The 17,527-nt window shown below is 40.1% G+C and overlaps 1 protein-coding gene across 14 annotated transcripts in view; it reads right to left on the reverse strand.

Moving 5' to 3' along the window:
- Positions 1-17,527, reverse strand: part of ZMIZ1 (zinc finger MIZ-type containing 1) — a 424,473-nt gene that overhangs the window by 52,212 nt on the left and 354,734 nt on the right. For all 14 annotated transcript variants that reach the window (XM_074296721.1, XM_074296726.1, XM_074296720.1 and 11 more), the window contains one exon: positions 7,420-7,564. In XM_074296721.1, coding sequence (XP_074152822.1) covers positions 7,420-7,564 — 145 coding nt within the window. The remainder of the gene's footprint in view (positions 1-7,419; positions 7,565-17,527) is intronic.

A 17,527-nucleotide genomic window follows, 5' to 3' on the forward strand; every position in this document is an offset into this window, starting at 1 on the left:
CTCCTATGATACCTTCCTTCTCTGATGGTATTTTTCCCATGTGGCATCTGGCATTTTTTTTTTGTGGTAGCTGATTTGACAGATATATGAAGGCCATTCCCCCCCCCCCCACTCCATTTTCAAGCTTCATAATCCAAGTGGGGAACTTCGCAAAGACGTGATAGTTGCCAGAATCAGACTGGCAAGTGGACTCCTGGCTGTCCCCCATACAATTATTCTTTTTAAAACATTTCCCCCAATCTTTCCTTGTAAAGGAGACCCTCAGTCACTTTTCCTTACTCCCAACTGCCTATGGACCAAATCCAATCTTCCTTAGTCTGGCAAGGAAGCTTCTCCACCATTTCCATCCCAATTCATCCAGTCAGTCATTCAACTAGCATTAATCTTTATTTCACATTATTCTTCTGGGATCTCCTCACTATCCTATTTCCACTATGTTGATTCTTACTGCCCTCTTCCTATTTCTGAGACTTCATGATTTTTCTAGCATATGATGTCCTCCCCTCCCTGTTGTTTATTTTGGAGATTATTTTGAATGATCCAATGTTTCAGATAAGCCAAGTGGTCACTCAATTAGCATGGATAATTGTTCTGTTATTGTAGATGCTCATTTGGGTGATCTTCACGAAGAAGCAGATTCATAAAATGAGGCAATATAAAAACTCCATTTTGCCTATATTTCTTTCCAAACAATTTTTATTTTCAGTTCCAAATTCTCTCTTCCTCAAGTCCCTCTCTCACCCATTGAGAAGGCAAGGGATATGATAACCCTTATAGACATGAAGTCATGCAAATTTTGCCTAGATTTCAAGGCTCAACCCCTTAAGATTTATTAAGTGCTTACTCAGCCCACAGGGATTATTTCCTTCTTGGGAATTCTTAAAGGCAAGCACTGGCAGCTCCTGCTGCTGCATACTCTAACAATTTAGTTCTTCCACTAGAGAATCTTATATTTTTCTCTAGCTGTTTCGTAATCAACGTACAATTCATACGACAAATATTTAATTAATGCTTACATATACTTAGCCCAGTGTTAGAAATAATGTGGTAGGGTGTGTGAATAATCTCCGAGGAGCTTATGGTTTTCCTTGTGTGTATGCTTATATGTAAACATGTACTTTATGACTATATGAGGTAGTACATAAGTAGTAGATACCCAAGTAGGGCCTTAAGGTTTACAAAAATATTCTCTCTCTCTCTCTCTCTCTCTCTCTCAACACACACACACACACCTCCCCCACCACAAATATATATAGACATAGGTATGTACATATAAATATATCTTATGTAAAGTATATATGTATACATATACACACACAAATACATAATACATGTGTATATGTATAAATATGTAATATATATTTACATAAAATCTAACTGATTTCTGAAATAGCCCAGTGAAATGGGCAGGTGTCCTAGGTATCAATATCCTGATTTTAAGGATGAAGAAATAGTCTCAGAAATGGTTAGTATAACAGGATTCAAATTTAAATCTTTCTAGACTCCAGGTCTTTCCACCTATCTTAGATGAGTATTATAGACTTTTATAAGAGTTTTTTGCAGGAATAGTACTGGGAATGGTGTATAACTTCTGGCAGAGAAAATAAGAAGCTATTTCATTTTAATAGGAATAAATGGGATAAACTCAGTCAGAGAGATGAAAAGCAAAGGAGAACGTAAAATGTTTTTTCTGTCCCAAATCATAAAGTTTTTGGCTTGGATCTTCTGCTTCTGTATTCCCTGTTCTCCCGCCCCTTGCTCACCTATGATATTATGAGATCTAGTGTTATAATTGTGTTGGGTAGTTGACCTGCAGTCTATAGACAAGGGATTTTGGGATCAATTTCAGGGAATCTGTGAATGTGGCTGGAAAAAATGTTATTTCTTGCTTTAAACAGAAATAATTTCCTTTGAAATTCCCATTTATTTTATGCTCTTAAAATTATTTTGAGAAGGTGTGTCTTAGCTTTACCACACAAATGCTGGAGATGCCACCACAGTGCCCAGATTGGGAGGCTTGGAATCAGAAACACCTGAGATCAAATGTGGCCTCAGAACTTACTATCTATAGGCTTTGAATGAGGCACTCAACCTGTGCTACTCTCTGTTTCCTCACCTGTAAAATAGGGGTAATAACAGCTTCTACCTTCCAGGGTTTTGGTGACAACCAAATGAGGTAATATGTGTAATAGCAAAACACCTGGCACATAGTAGGTGATTTAAAAAAAATGCTTGTCTCCTTCCTTCCAGATCTAAAAAAGTCAGTATTGAGAAGGTTCAGCACCCCAATGTACTGACAGATCCCTGATTCTGGAATTAGAAGACCTAGATTTGCATCCTAGTTCTGTCACTTAACTAACTATGTGATCAGTTTCTTCAGCTGCAAAACCAAGGGATTTGACTAGTTTATCTCAGTCAACAAATGTTTATTAAAAGCCATTCCAAATCTAAAATGCTTTGGTGCTAAATACACAGTAAGTGAGGCTGAGCAGCCTACCTTCTGGGGTCAGTATCTTCATATGTCAAATGGGGAGGGGTGGGACAGCGTCACAGTGGATGACCTCTAAGGTTCCTTTGGGCCCCAACATTCTGTGAAGGATCATTACTAAGGAGAGGGATCCAGAGCAGGGACATAAGTGATGAATACAGAGACTAATAGGTCCTGAGAACCATCACTGGGAGGTGATAGAGGCAGTAGGAAAAGGTGATTCTTATGTTAGTCATAAACCCATTTGAGGTTTTTTTGGGGGGCAAAGATTATAGAGTGGTTTGCCATTTCCTTCTCTAGATCACTTTACAGAAGAGGAAACTGAGGCAGGCAGGATTATGTGACTTGCCTTCGGTCACACAGCTAGTAAGTATCTGAGGCAGGATTTGAACTAGTTGCCCCACCAAAGGGTAGAGTATACAATAAAACTGGAGAGATTTCACTTGTTTAGGTCAAACTTCAAGACCTGGCCAGAATCACCAAGCCATTCCCAACAGCTTAAAGGAGGAAGGGGAATGCTCTGGACACCAATAGGATCAAAGATTAAAGGTGAGAAACCTTTAGACACCATCTTGTTCAACCATGCTTTGCAGATAGCTTAATAACGTTTGTTGGATGATTTGAATCATCTCATTTAAAAGTGAGGAATCAGGCAGCACAAAAAGTAAAAGCATTTTCCCAAAGTCACACAGCAGATACAAAGTAAGCAAACCAAGATTTCACATTCAAACGAGATAATTTTTTAAAACACTTAATCCTATGTTTGATACATAGTAGGCATTTAACAAATATTTATTCCCTCCTATCCCCCTCTCTGCAAATCCAAGGCTCTATGAGAAGAGGAACTAAGATACCAGTGTCAAAAAGGGAGGTGAGGAGAAAGGATGCCTGGATGTGACCATAAGGCTCAGTTTTCCTTATCTATAAAATGAAATTAAACATAACTCAGGATGTAATGGGGGAAATAAAGAATTGGCAGTTTGTGCTTACCAGATACTTTACAATACAATTTGCTCTCCATGTTGAGTGAGCTGTCCCCTTTGGAATATTTAAATATTTCAAATCAAATTGCCAAATATTTATGAGGTGCCTAGTAATGCAAGGTTGAGTTTTAATCCTCATCTGATTTCCAATTGGCCCAATAAACACTCCAGGGAGTCAGCCAGAGCTGATCTTTTTCACCTAGAAATCCTGTCCTCTTTCTCCCCCACCCCCTTTTCTTGGATCTCTAAATTTGATACAAGCTTCTACTCAGCCAAAGTCCCAACTCTACTGTGACATCTTTCCTCATAGGCTTCAGCGTCTATTGTCCTTTTTTCTTCTCCATTCTAGTTCCACCAATCCACTGATAATCTATACCTCTCATCTGGTGCTTCTCATAAACTACCTTATTATATTTTGTTTATTTTTTATATCCAAGTCCTGATTACTAGATTGTAAGACCCTTGAGGACAGTTACTATTTTTAAATTATCCTCTATGGATTCACAGGCAATAGCAAATATTTGTTGTTGGAGACGAGTGGAATTAATATAGTTTAATTTTAACATTCATTTGAATAAAACATAAATGGAAGGAAGAATTTGTTGCCCCAAACCATATTTATAAAATATTTGGTTTAAGAACACTCTCACTTAAAATTCTAACTGTTCAAAACAAACAAATTGGTGGTAATTGTTTACTTGACAGAAGGATCCCCTTTTTCCCCCATGGGAGGAAGTGCCTCACAGTAGAAAAACAGGTTAAAATACCCAGGTTTTATTGTGAGCTCTGCTATTTATTAGCTGACTGCCCATGTGAGTAAGCTACTTAACTTCCATAAACCCTAATTTCCTCCTGTAAAAGAGCACAATGATATTTTCTTTACCTATTTCAAAGGGTCATGAAGAAAGTCCTCAAACCTATAGAAAGTGAGTTTTCCTTACCTACTTTACTTTTTTTATTCTCTTATTTATTGTGGCTTCCTCACTGGAGGTAGTAATAGCAGTAGCATAATTTTTAGCAAAATATTTGACAAAGTCCTTTGGGAATTAGATAGAATGGCACGTTGGAGATGGAGGGCATGTGTTCAAATACTGGCTTCTGCCATTTATTGACTTGTGATCTTGGGCAAATCATTTAATTACTCCATTTTATGGTAAATGGGGAAGGGTGGACTGGATAACCTTGAAAGCTTTTTCCTACTCTGTGTGTGATCCTTGATCTTAGAAATCAAAATGAAGAAACTTATACTGGTTGATAAAATCTGATTAATAGTCAAACTAGAAGGAGATCTGTTTTGGAGTCCATAAGGTTCTCCATTACACAATTATACATTATACAATAAATAATGTATTTTGATGGGCAGAAAATATGTCCATCAAAATTACAAATGAGAAAACTAATGTTTTGGTTGATGAGATAAAGATTCAAAATGATCTTCAGCGGTTACTATTTTAGACCAATATAAATATGAAACTTAAAAGAAATGAATGTCAAGCCCCACATTTAGTTAAAAGAAACTACAGGATGGGGCAAACTGGTTAGAATTTCATTTGTATCTGGAGTTCATATGGATAGAATTAGTTGAAAATGAATACAATGTTATGTTTTAATAACAAAAATATAGTGTTCTCACCACAGAAAGTACCACTTTCTGCCCCTATATTCTACTCTAGTCAGAATATATCTGAAGTATTGTGTTCAAATATTGCTAAGTCATTTTTCTTTCAGCTGTGTCCAACTTTCTGTGACCTCATTTGGGGTTTTAACAGTACGGTTTGCCATTTCTTTCTGCGACTCATTTTACAGATGAGGAAACTGAGGCAAACAGGATTATGTGATTTGCCCAGAGTCATATAGTTAGTTCGTAAGTGTCTGAGGCCAGATTTAATATCAGGAAGATCAGGGTTTCTGACTTCAGACCTGTAACTCTATTACTGTTATCATCATGTTCAAATATGGGTGTCCCATTTTAGAAAAGACAATGACAAAGGAGTCTGGAAGTTTAAAGAACTGGGGATGTGGATCTTCAGAAGAGAAGGCTGAGTTAGGGGATGTGGTACAATCATCTCAGATACCCAAAGACCTGTCCCTGCTTGGTATTGGGGGAGCAGGTAGAAAGCCAGCTTTGGAGCCTCAAAGGCCTGGATTTGAGTGCCCCCTCTGCCATTTGTTGTCTCTGGGTCTCTGAAAGTCCCTTAAAGCACACAGTGCCCTGTCAGCTGCAGAGAAGCTGCCAACCCCATGAGTCGAGGGAATTTCTTCATCCTCCATCAGTAAAGTCACAGATCCTGCTCCTAAATGCATGGCTTCACAGGGTAATCCTAAAGCCAGAACTATAAAGCAGGAAGGCGCCTCATCATAATAATATTAAATACTGCAGCTGAAGTTTATAAACCCTTTAGCAAGAAAGGTAACCAATATTTATATAGTACCTACTATGTGCCAGGCACTTTTAAAATTTTTTTTTACAATTTTTTTTTTAAATTTACTTTTTTTTTTTTTAAACTTTTATTTACAAATAATATCTCATTTTGATCTTCACCACAACTTTGGTAGGTACGCTTCTATAAACCCCATTTTACAGTTGAGGAAATTGAGGCAAACAAGTTATATGAGTAGTCCAGGGTTGCAGAGATTATATATATTTGAGGCTAAATTTTAACTCAGCTCTCCCTGAATCCAGGCTCATATTCATTGGGCCACCCAGCTGCTTCTAGGTTGAGGATTGAGAAGGAATTTTTTTTAATAGAGTTATACAATATAGAAGGGTCTGTCCTGTGACTTAAATACTTTCTGTGCCTGGGAATGCTCGAGGGATTATCTATGCCCATTTGTCCCTGATGTCACAGATAAGATTTCAGAGATGAGGTGGGAGGTTGAAACACCCGTGGTCCCTGCTAATTCTGAAGATCTGACAAGTCTACAATTTGATTTATAAAAGTCTGATGATCTTTCCACCTTCCTTTCCTAGCTGTGAATTGAAGGAATTGTATCAGATATTCTCTGAACTCCTCCTCCCATATCATGCTCCAAAGCTCATCGGGAGCTCCTTTTGGAGGACCCGCTGCTTTAGCTCACTCAGGCACTGCTCCCACAGCACAGATAACTGAGAATGGACTGCTTTGCTCTAGAAACTCATCTTTGCCATCACCCCAAAGGAGAGAGACTAAATAATATAAAGGGCCCGATTGTTCAGGGGGTGACCATTTGAAAGTTCAGGCATGAACACTGTAGATTCGAAACAGGAACCTCTGGGATAATTAATTGGGAAAAGCAGCCAACCCTAATGAAGAGCTCAGTAGCCTGGACACCCAGGAGGCAAAATATCAGGCGTGCACTTGGCTGCTTCCTTTAAGGTGGCTGCCCAATGACCCCATCCTCTGGCTGGGCTAGTATGCCAACTAACTTTCTAGCAACCATTCCTTTACAAGAGAGGCAGCTAGCATTCTTCCAAAGGTAAACTGAATAAAGCCCCAACTAGAGGCAGAAAAATGGTCTTGATAACCTTTCCCAGGCCTCCTTTTATTCCTTTTTTTCCCTCTAGTTTACTGAAAGCCTTAAACTTTGGGGTTTTCCTGTAGTGATTAGAAGGAGGGATAGGGAAAGTTCCTTTGGCTAGGGCAGAGTCTTCCAAGGTCAGGATTGCTCTATAATTAGGAAGAAAAAAGTCCAGTCTCATTTTAATGAGATATCATTGGGGAGCCACAGGGAGCCCTGGGGAGCTCCTGTTTTGATGGGACATATATACATCAACTGGTCTGATGAGAGAAACAAGCCTTGCCCTTTCCTTTGGGCGAGGACATCTTTGGACCACATGCGGACAGTTGCTAGGAGTGTGGGACCAATGTCCCTGGCATCTGTCCTCAGAATTACTGTCAAGTATCCTTGAAGCTGATCTAAGTCAGCAAGATCCCACCCCAAACTCTTAGCTGTCCCACAATGACTCACCTGTGTGACAGTGTGGGTTTCATGGAGCTCATGGAGTTAAGGGGAGGCTGCATGGGGAGTTTCCCAGGAGGATCACTCTGACGGCTTTTCTGGTGACGGAGGAGAAGCAGCCGACCCAACTCTTCACACCAAGATGAGAGCAGAGCTGTAAGGAAATACAAACCACAGGTTAATATACTTTCCCAGAGTCAGTAAGTCAAGGAGCATTCATTAAGCATCCAATACTTGTCAGCACCATGCTAAGAGCTAAGGATACAAAGAAAGGCAAAAACAAACAAACGAAAGATAAAGCCCATTCTCTGCTCTCAAGCAGCTCACAGTCTAATGGAGGAGGCAATATTCAAAAAAATAATGTACAAAGAAGCTAAATGCAGGATAAATTGGGCATAATCTCAGAGAGAATGCACTAATATTGAGGAAGGAAAGGTTTCTTGCAAAAAGGGGGACTTTGGCTGAGACTTGAAGGAAGCCAGGAGGTAAAAAAGAAGCAGAGTGTTCCAGGTGTGGGGGACAGCACAAAAGAAAGCACTTCACCTACTTCCTGTGAGTTTCTATTCCATGCTTCCTGCCCAAGGTAGTATTTAGAATGAGTAGTGGAAAGGTCCTGAACTAAGTTCATAGATTGTGAGAGCAGATAGAGACTCAGAGATTATCTAGTCACCAAATCGGGCAAGTAAGCATTTATTAAAACACCTACTATATGATGATCAAAAAAAATTAAGACAAAAAATAAACAGACTCTGCCCTCAAAAGGCTTTTATTCTATCAGGAAGACAACATGCACATAGATGAATATACACAAAATTAATAAAGTAATGTCAGAAGAAAGCCCTGGCTGCTGGGGAGTAGAGGTCCAAAAGACTTCATCTAAAAAGTAGTATCTGGGCTGGGCTTAGAAGGAAAGTATACACTTTAAAAGATGAAAGTACGGGACAAGCAGAGATGGGACTTCTGGTACAGGACTCTTTCCCAAGTTGAAGACCTGGATCCAATTCTTGAATTGTACAAGCACTGTGTGACCAAATCAACCCACTTCTTTGGATCTAAATTTCTATCAAAGAAAAACCACACTCTTCTGTTTCACAGGTGGGTCAAGAGGACAATAAAATGCTTGAGAAAAACTTTTTACAGACATTGAATTGTTATTACTGTTCCACATAAACCATGAGTGGCTTATCAGGACATGGAGATGATTATAGGTCTATGGCAGCAGAGATTAAGTTCTGGCAGATGTTACTAAATGATAATGCTATTGAATAAGGATCTAGCGAGGGACAGACTGTACGCCATTATCCAAAGACTAGTCTACTTACAATGAAGAGGATCACCACTGAAGAAAAGAACACTAAATAATGACTTTTCTTTTTGGTCTGAGCAACTTACAGAAACTATCTAAAAAAGTGGCAGAGTTGTGATTTTCATAGGGAATGGGAATATCCATATACTCTATGTTTGCTTTTCCAAGTGCAAAATGGAGATAGTAACATGATTATTTTGCATTTTTACTAAGGCAATCAAATGGAATGTGAGAGGAAGAAAAGAGAGGAAATATTCAGGACGTAAATCTGAGTGACAAAAAGGATGGCCCAGCTCATAGATCACAGAACTACCTAGGAGGTGGGAGAAGGAAGTAAAGGCAGCCGCTGCCCTCAAAGAACATCACAATCTTCACCTTCCTCAAACTTATTGGTTTATAAAGTTTCTTTGTGAGCACATGATTGTCTAAAGTAGTAGAAACCCCTGGGGGGGGGGGCTCTCAGCTCTAAAATCCTATAAGCCTAAAATAGTAAAATCCAGTGGTGGCTATCCACAGAGAGTGAGAAGGAACAGAAAGTGAAACAAATCATGCTATTCTTATAAGAATGGGCAGTGGAGGAAGAGCTGCAAAATAGGGTAGAAAAATGTGCATTGGGGTAGGAACCTAGTTCTACCATTATTTAATTTGGGGTGTCTTTAAGTTTTTTAGGCCTTGTTTCCCTATGTGAAAAATCCTGTTTTTGTATGGCTAATGAATTAAAAATGGTTACAATGATTTTTAATAATAATATTAAAAATCATTTCTGAGTTTTTGCAAAAATTGAATTAAGGAGTTACAGAAGCTCTTTGAAAAGTATGAATTACTCTATGTGTGTGAGACGACATTATAACTGATATTATTTTCAGTTCAGTTTATATAAATTAATACTTACATCTTGAACAAATGTTATGGATAGAGAACAAGTTGGGCCAGAAGTATACAGGAAAAGGGATGTGAAGTACTTGTAATTTTGGTTGCTTCCATTGTTTCCAAGATAATCACTGTCACCAAAGTCCCAATTTTCCCAGTGATGTTCTTCCAATATGAAGTATGGGAATATTAGGATCTTAGAAGAACCAAAATTACATGTGTCCCAAAAGGCAATGGAAAGAGAACACATGTGATGGAATTGAGCTGGGAGTAGTACAATACTAACAATGGTGCAAAAGACAAGGATGGGGATGTCTAAGAAGCAAGGTGGATCAGTCGCACAGTGACAGTGAAGAACAACAGTCTTAGACCAGATCGAACACTTATGAAATGGGAAAAGAACCAGAGGATGACCTTTAACGTATTGGCCATCATTAGGGATTTTCAATGCTCACATATCTTGGCTGGATGACTCTAGTCAAATCATTTAACTTCCATGCAATCCCTAAGCCAAGGATTCTTAACCGGTTTTTGTTTCATGGATTCCTCTCCCCGCTCTGAGGTTTGGTTAAGTCACAGATTCCTTCTCAGAATAGAAAAATATTTCTCAGAATAACATTTTTAAACACATAAAATAATACAGGATTATAAAGGAAATCAATAATATTAAAATATAGTTATCAAAAGTTTCTGGACTCCTAGGCTAAAAACCCTGGGGTCCAGATTCTCTTGTGAGTTTTAGAGAAAGAGACACAGAGTATGAAAAAGGCTAGAGTCTGTGATTTACTGGAAGGGGGAAAATACATGTAGATAAGATCAGAGATCCACTGAAGTAACACATTCTAAGTGGAAGGCTGTCAGAAAAGACCGTGGCCATTCTGGGCATTCTCGGATGTAATTTTTAGCATGGTAACCTGTCAGCTCCTGTAGCACAAAAAACACAAAAGCACCATGTAAATGTCAGCTATTATTATTATTAGCTTATCAGTACCTAGACGCCAATGCATATAACATAACATTGGTGTCTCGCTGGTAGGGAGTGTGGCTTTTTCCATTCAAAATGGCATAATTGCTGAGATATTTCTAGAGGGGATAATTAGAAAGTCTTAGTTTAGGGGAAATTTTTAGAATGTGGTCAGGCCTAAGCTTAGAATCTGTCCCCCCACCCAACAGAACTTGGAATCGCTCTTCTCTTCAACTTATTTGTAGAGGTGGGAACCATGGGAATGGAAACACTAAATACCTGTCATTTTCTATAATTTGGTTAATTTTTCTAAATTATTCCTACCCTTATCTCTACCTCCCTCCCTCTCTCCTTCTCTTGTCTGTCTCTCTCACCTCTTCTCTCTCTCTTTCCCCCTCTCCGCTTCCGTTTATAAGAGATGAACTCTGGGAAAGGGAGTGAGAATGCTTTCATGATCACAGATGCAGAGCTGAAAGGGATGCCAAAGGTCATTCAATCCAAACTCCTTATTTTATACAGTGATGAAACTGAGACCTAAGCCAGTTAATGAGTTTCCTAGAATCATTCGGAAATGGTGGTGATATAATAACAAATGATAACATTTTTTTTTTAAACCAAAACATGGTCAGGTCAGAAAAGCTGGGTGAAGAAAGAGCAAATTGTGAAAATATAAAGAGAAAAGTATTTCTGGCTAACACTTTACACTAGGAAATGTTGGTGTTGTAAAAACAAAAGATATCGATAAATTTTTAAATAGATGAGGTCATGACAGAACTGTTGGGTAAAGAAAGATAAAAATCTTAGAATGAAAAAGCATCACTAGGCAACACTTTCCATTTCTTCTAATAAAAAAAGACTCTCATTAGCCCCTCATTGCTTACAATTGTCAGCTCTGTGAGGTCAGGGACTATCTTTCTAAAAAAAAAAAAAAAAAAAAAAAAAAAAAAAAAAAAAAAAGGAAGGAAGGAAGGAAAAACAAACCAAATCTTTACATCCTCAGTGCTCAGCCCAGGGCTGTGTAAGTAGTAAGGTGGTGAATTAATCAGCAAAAGAAATCCGCACACAGAAAGTCTGATGGAAACTATTATTCAGATTCACTGTAGAGAATCCAAGTGAATTTGGTAAATTGGGAAAAGGTTTTAATGAGACTAATTTCTAATGATCTGTGTCCTGGGAAGAGGTTATGGGTAAGATATAGAGGATCAGCTGTACCAGGTGACTTCTCTTTTAATCATAGCCTATCTGGAGGCTCCAGCTACCAGCTTCCATGCTGGGGCGTGGCTGGCCATACCAGACCCTGGGGCAGATCACTATGGCCCTTGGGAGAGTAAGGCCAATGGAAAGTGTCTTTGTGGTCTGAGGAGACCACTAGATCACAGACTGTCCAAAGTGGAAGGGATCTTAGATTCCGTCTAGTCCAGAAAAAAGGCTCGAGTTCAAACCCAACCTCAGACACTTACTTTGTGAGCCCAGTAAAATAATTTTCTAGCTCTTCTTTCTAACTTTATCATCTATAAAATGAGAATAATAATAGTACCTTCTTCTTAGAGTTGTTAATATGCGAGATAATATTTGTAATGTGCTTTGCAAGCCTTAAAGCAGCCTTTGTATATCTATATATGTACATGTACACACACACACACACAAGAAAGAGTTGTTGTTGTCCTTTGTTCTCAAAGATGACCAAAATGACATCACTTTGTCCGACTGTGACTGCTCAGACCAATGTGAGCTCGCAATGCTCCCACAGGGTGGGCACAAAGAACACACGAACATTTGATGGAAATATCTATCTATCTAAAGATATATGCATATATAGAGATATAGATATACATGGGAGTAATGCCACACACACACACAAATACAGATGTAGGGGTGCACAGATAGATAGATATGGGATTAATGCCGTGTATATCCATATGCACATGGATATATACACACATGCTCATATGTGTGTACATAGAGGCATATGTGTATATAAATGTATGTGTGTAGACAGATATGGGATTAAGGCCACATACGTGTGTACATGCATATACATATGTATACATGGATATGTTTGTATGTGTGTATATATATGTATGCATGTGTAGATAGATATGGAAGTGATGTCATATATATCCATATACATACATATATGGACATATAGCTATAGATGTATAACTATACATATATGTTATTGTTACTATCATTGTTGTTATTTTTCAGATGGATGAACAAAGGCCTGGGGAAAAGTAACTTCTCCAGGGTCACAGAGCCAACACTTGAGATTTAAGACTCAAGTCTTCTTTCTTTCCCCTTCCCCTTTCTGGGCAGCAGATTGTCCAAAAGGCTGAAGCCTTAGCATACAAAGAGCTGCCTCTCTGCTTCTTCCCCACTGAGGGTGATCATCTGCCACGTGGCATGATTGGAGCTAGATCAGGCTCCCAAGTTTCAATGCATAAAGTTTCCTAAAACTCTAAAAATGCCCCATCTTCAAACTGGGTGTGCCCCATATTTGACTTTGAGTTTAAGTCAGGGCTTCTTAGTCACAGAAGATTCAGAGACAGATTTCAGGAAAATTCTACTATTGTTTTCTTTAACCGCAAACTGAGATTTGACATTTTCTATGATGAAATTTAAATAAACTTTACCAGGCTGCTACAGTCTAGAACACAAAACATGGGGCTCTGGCTTGGCAAGGTGTGTGTGTGTGTGTGTGTGTGTGTGCATCCTGCTCATGTGATACTCGCCAAAAGAGAGCTGGGCCTGCCAGTGAGCCAAAGAACTTAAATCTAGATGGGCAGAAGGAAGGCTGGTGGCTGGGTCCTAGGGACAGAAGGGTCATTATCCAGCAGGTGGCTGGGTCCTAAGGACAGAAGGGTCATTTTCTGGCAGGTAAAGCCAAAGGCTCTCACTAGGGAGGTGTTTGGGAGGCACTTGTGAGCCTGGGAAATGGCAACATGTGTTGGCAGACCTTTCCTATGACACAGGATGAGGGACATCTCAGATGGATATATGTGTGTTATCTTTGTTACATGTCAGCAGACAACCTCTCCTTTCCTTAAAGATATCAGAGAGAGAGAGAGAGAGAGAGAGAGAGAGAGAGAGAGAGAGAGAGAGAGAGAGAGAGAGAGAGAGAGGGAGAGAGAGAGGGAGAGAGAGAGGGAGAGAGAGAGGGAGAGAGAGAGGGAGAGAGAGAGGGAGAGAGAGAGAGAGGGAGAGAGAGAGAGAGACTGATGCAGACAGAGATAAAGAAGAGAGACAGAGAGAGAAAAAGAGAGAGAGACACGGAGAGACAAAGAGAAATTGATGCAGACATAAAAAAAGAGAGACACAGAGACAGAGAGGCAGAGAGAGACAGAGAGACAGAAACAGAGAGAGAGAGAGAGAGATGGGTGGATGGAGGGAGAGGGGATCACTTGATACTTGGGTGATTATCTGTCTGGAAGATTGCAGGTTGCTTCCTGGACCCGTTTGCACTTATTATATAAATAAATCCAAGCAGAGCACACATCTGTAGCAGCTGGATAGGGAAGCACACCGCATCCTGTAGCTATTCAATAAGATAAAACAAAGTAGAAATGAATTTCCAGATTACACTATTCATTCTTGGTATGCTTAGTTACTGCCTTTTTTTTCCCCTCTCTCTTTTTTAAATGCTGGCGGCACTGGATGCATCTCGACTCATTGAAAACTCGGAGCACGGGAAATACAGGATCACAGAATAATGAAGGAAGGGATAAAGAAGCGAGCACAAAGGAGAGCCACAGATGGTGCTGGCTTTCCCCACTCTCAGCCCGGAGAGCAGACGGGCAAGGCGGGCAGCTGCTTCCCCTCCTCCTTCTCCTGATCTAGCCGCGTGGCCTTTGAAGAGGGCCCCGGACCCCTGTCTGCCCCAGAGCAATGATGGGTTAGGACATCAGGGGGTACAGTCCACTCCCTCACCTCTCTTCACCCCCCCCCCCCCCCAAGTCATGGTGTGTGAGTCAGGGGGACATAGTTTCAGCCCCTATAACCTGAAATTGGGAAGCAAGCATCTTTTTCACCCAGAAGATCTAGCTGAGTCTAAGTCCCCTTCTATCTTCCCCTTACACTTAAGGGAGGGCTTTTTATAGTGAATGATTTTTTTTCCCCTTGAATGGAAGAAAAAAGACCCAACAATGGCAAATCTGTGTTCCTAATTCATACAAGGTAAAACATACTACGTAATACACATATTACATGTGTGTGATAGCATGTGCTACATACAAACTCTAGGGGTACAAGTCATAGAACCCATGCGACCATGTTCTTCCATCTACCTGGGATACAGAGAGGAGAGTCTGCCACATCCTTGCAGACATGACAAAAATTTCTTTTCCTTCTCAGCACATGCACCCTCCCTCCTTCTCTATCCCTATCCCTCTCCTTGGGCACAAGGGCTGCCTGCAGATTTGTGTCTTAGCCCCACACAAGGCTGACAGAAGAAGCATTGGGTTTTATTATGTTATAAACCAAGTCAAATTGTTTGGAGCCAAATGCTGACAAGTCCAAGCCCCCCCACCCCGACTCAAGAAAGTAATCTGGGGCAGCTGACAGAGGGAAGAAGGAAAAGGGAAAGTGGGGGAAGAAGGAGCAAAAGGAGGAAAGGAAGGAAGAAGAGGAGGAGGAGGAAGATGAGACAGAATCTGAGAACAGGGCAGAAAGGCCTGAAAAAGCAGAAGTAGAAAAGCGCATGTCTGCTTGGGGTATTTTTGTGTCAATGTGAGCAGCAGACAGAGGCCCAGTGATGAAGTGTGTATCTGTTCTCCAAGGACTGGCCTCATTAAGCTCAGAGAGGCTCATCACCAGGACGCCCAGAGCAGACGATGTTCTGTTTTTGTGGGTTTCTTTCGGGTCACAGAAACTTTTAAAGCTCACCTTCATAATCCTAGATGGGTTGAGCCCCACATTACCGGTCTGAGGACAAACCCTGCTCAGTACTAGAGGTACTGAAGTGTGAACCGTCTCTATGTCAGGGACGCATGTGAACTGTTTCTCTGTGCATGCATGGGGGCTTGTGTATGGCATTTAACCAGTACTTAGTGTGAATGTGTGTATGTGCACATATTCAACATACATGAATACAGGCATAGGTATAAATATAGAAGGCAGCCAGTGGTACAGTGGTTAGATCACTGGGCTTGGAATCAAAAAAATCATCTGAGTTCAAATCTAGCCTCAAACACTTTGGGATCCTGGACAAGTTACTTAAGCTTATTTACCTCTGTTTTCCCATCTGTAAAATGGGCTGGAGAAGGAAATGGCAATCTTCTCCAGCATCTCTACCAAGAAAACACCAAATAGGGTCACAAAGAGCTCGACATAAATGAAATGACTGAATTCATACCTATATAAACACATTCACAGATTGTGTTCCCTAACAGAACATATGCTCCTAGAGACAAGGACTGTATCCTTTTTGTCTGTGTATCCCTAACTCCAGCACAATGCCTGGTAATCTGGACTTGTAGGCTTTGTGTCCTCTGTGTAGCTCTTCATGTCTTTACATCCCCACGTAGGGTTTTCATTCATCTGTCTGTGCCTGCTTCTGACCATTACTGTTACAGCCACGGCTGCCATTACAACTCACTGTACTTTAAGGTTGCTTGCCATTATCTCACGTAATCTCTTCAAGGGCCAGTGGGATCCTGGGCAGCTATGAATTTTCTGGCTCTCCAAGAGGAAGGGGGGAATCCCTGCTCCCTGCTGGTGTCAGACCAAGTGGATCAGTACATGAAGAAAAAAGAGGAAATGAGTGGGAAGGAGAGAAAAATCCCCCCCTCCTCTAAGGGCTTCTTGGGGAAATCCTGGGGAACTTTTCCCATTTAGAGGAGAGAAATAAGGTCAAGGAAAAGCTGACCCAATAAGCCCGAAGATCACCTCAGAACACTCTTATGTTCATACTCACAAGACACCCTCCCTAGCATCATGGGCAGCCTATAACATTATCTTCTGACTCCCCTGAACCTCTATCTAACCCAATACAGGCTGGGTTCTGGACATTGAGAAGAAGGGGGCCTCCTTTACATGAAAGCTGGCGTTGGTCAGCCCAGTCATTCTAGTATTGTAATACAGCAAATATAATAGAACAAGCATTTATTAAGTACCTAGCATGTACATGGCACTGAGTTAACAGCTGAGTGAGGGAAAGACAAGTCCAAACCATCAAGGGCTTTGGATTCTAAATGAAGAAAGAAAAACATCTTTGGACCAGCAAAGGAGGTGATACCCCCAAGAATGAAAGGGGGTGGGGGAAAGACACAAACATTGGTAATTACAGTGTACAATATTACATAAGATTATTAGAAAACTATAAAACTAAGTGTTTTGTAAACTTTATGGGGAAGAACATCTCCCAGGAGACATCACTTGAGTACTTTAAAAGATATGGCTTGATATCCAAGATATAATGGCAACCAACAATAAGATATAAGACCAAATGCCACAAACAGTTAAAGAATGTGAAAAAATTGTTCTCAAGGGAAGAATAAAAAACTATTAACAACTATGTGAATGAAGACTCCAAATCACTAATTATTAAGAAAAAATGCAAATCAAAAGAGCTCTGAGGTTTCACCTCACACTCAGCAAATCGGCAAGGCTAATGAAAGAAGTGAATAGTCAGTATTGGAAGAGCTGTGGAAGGTGAGGCACACTAATAATTTTGGTGGAGTTGAGCATTGGTCTAACCATTATAGAGGGAAATGAGGAATTAGGCAAAGAAAGGGACCAAAATATACATATTTTTTATCTCGAGAACCTTCTATGATAGACACAGACAAAGGCAGGGTCAGTGACAAAAAAGGAAAGGTCCCATATATACCACAATAAAACAGCAGTATTTTTTGTAGTAGAAAAGAATTAGAAACTGAGTAGATTCCCACTGAGTAGGGTATGGCTGAACAAATTCTGGTACGTGAATATTATGGTGTTATTTAAAAAGAAGAAAAATATGATGAACACAGAGAAATATG

This window comes from Sminthopsis crassicaudata, chromosome 2 (assembly GCF_048593235.1).
Source record: "Sminthopsis crassicaudata isolate SCR6 chromosome 2, ASM4859323v1, whole genome shotgun sequence".
Lineage (NCBI taxonomy): Eukaryota > Metazoa > Chordata > Mammalia > Dasyuromorphia > Dasyuridae > Sminthopsis > Sminthopsis crassicaudata.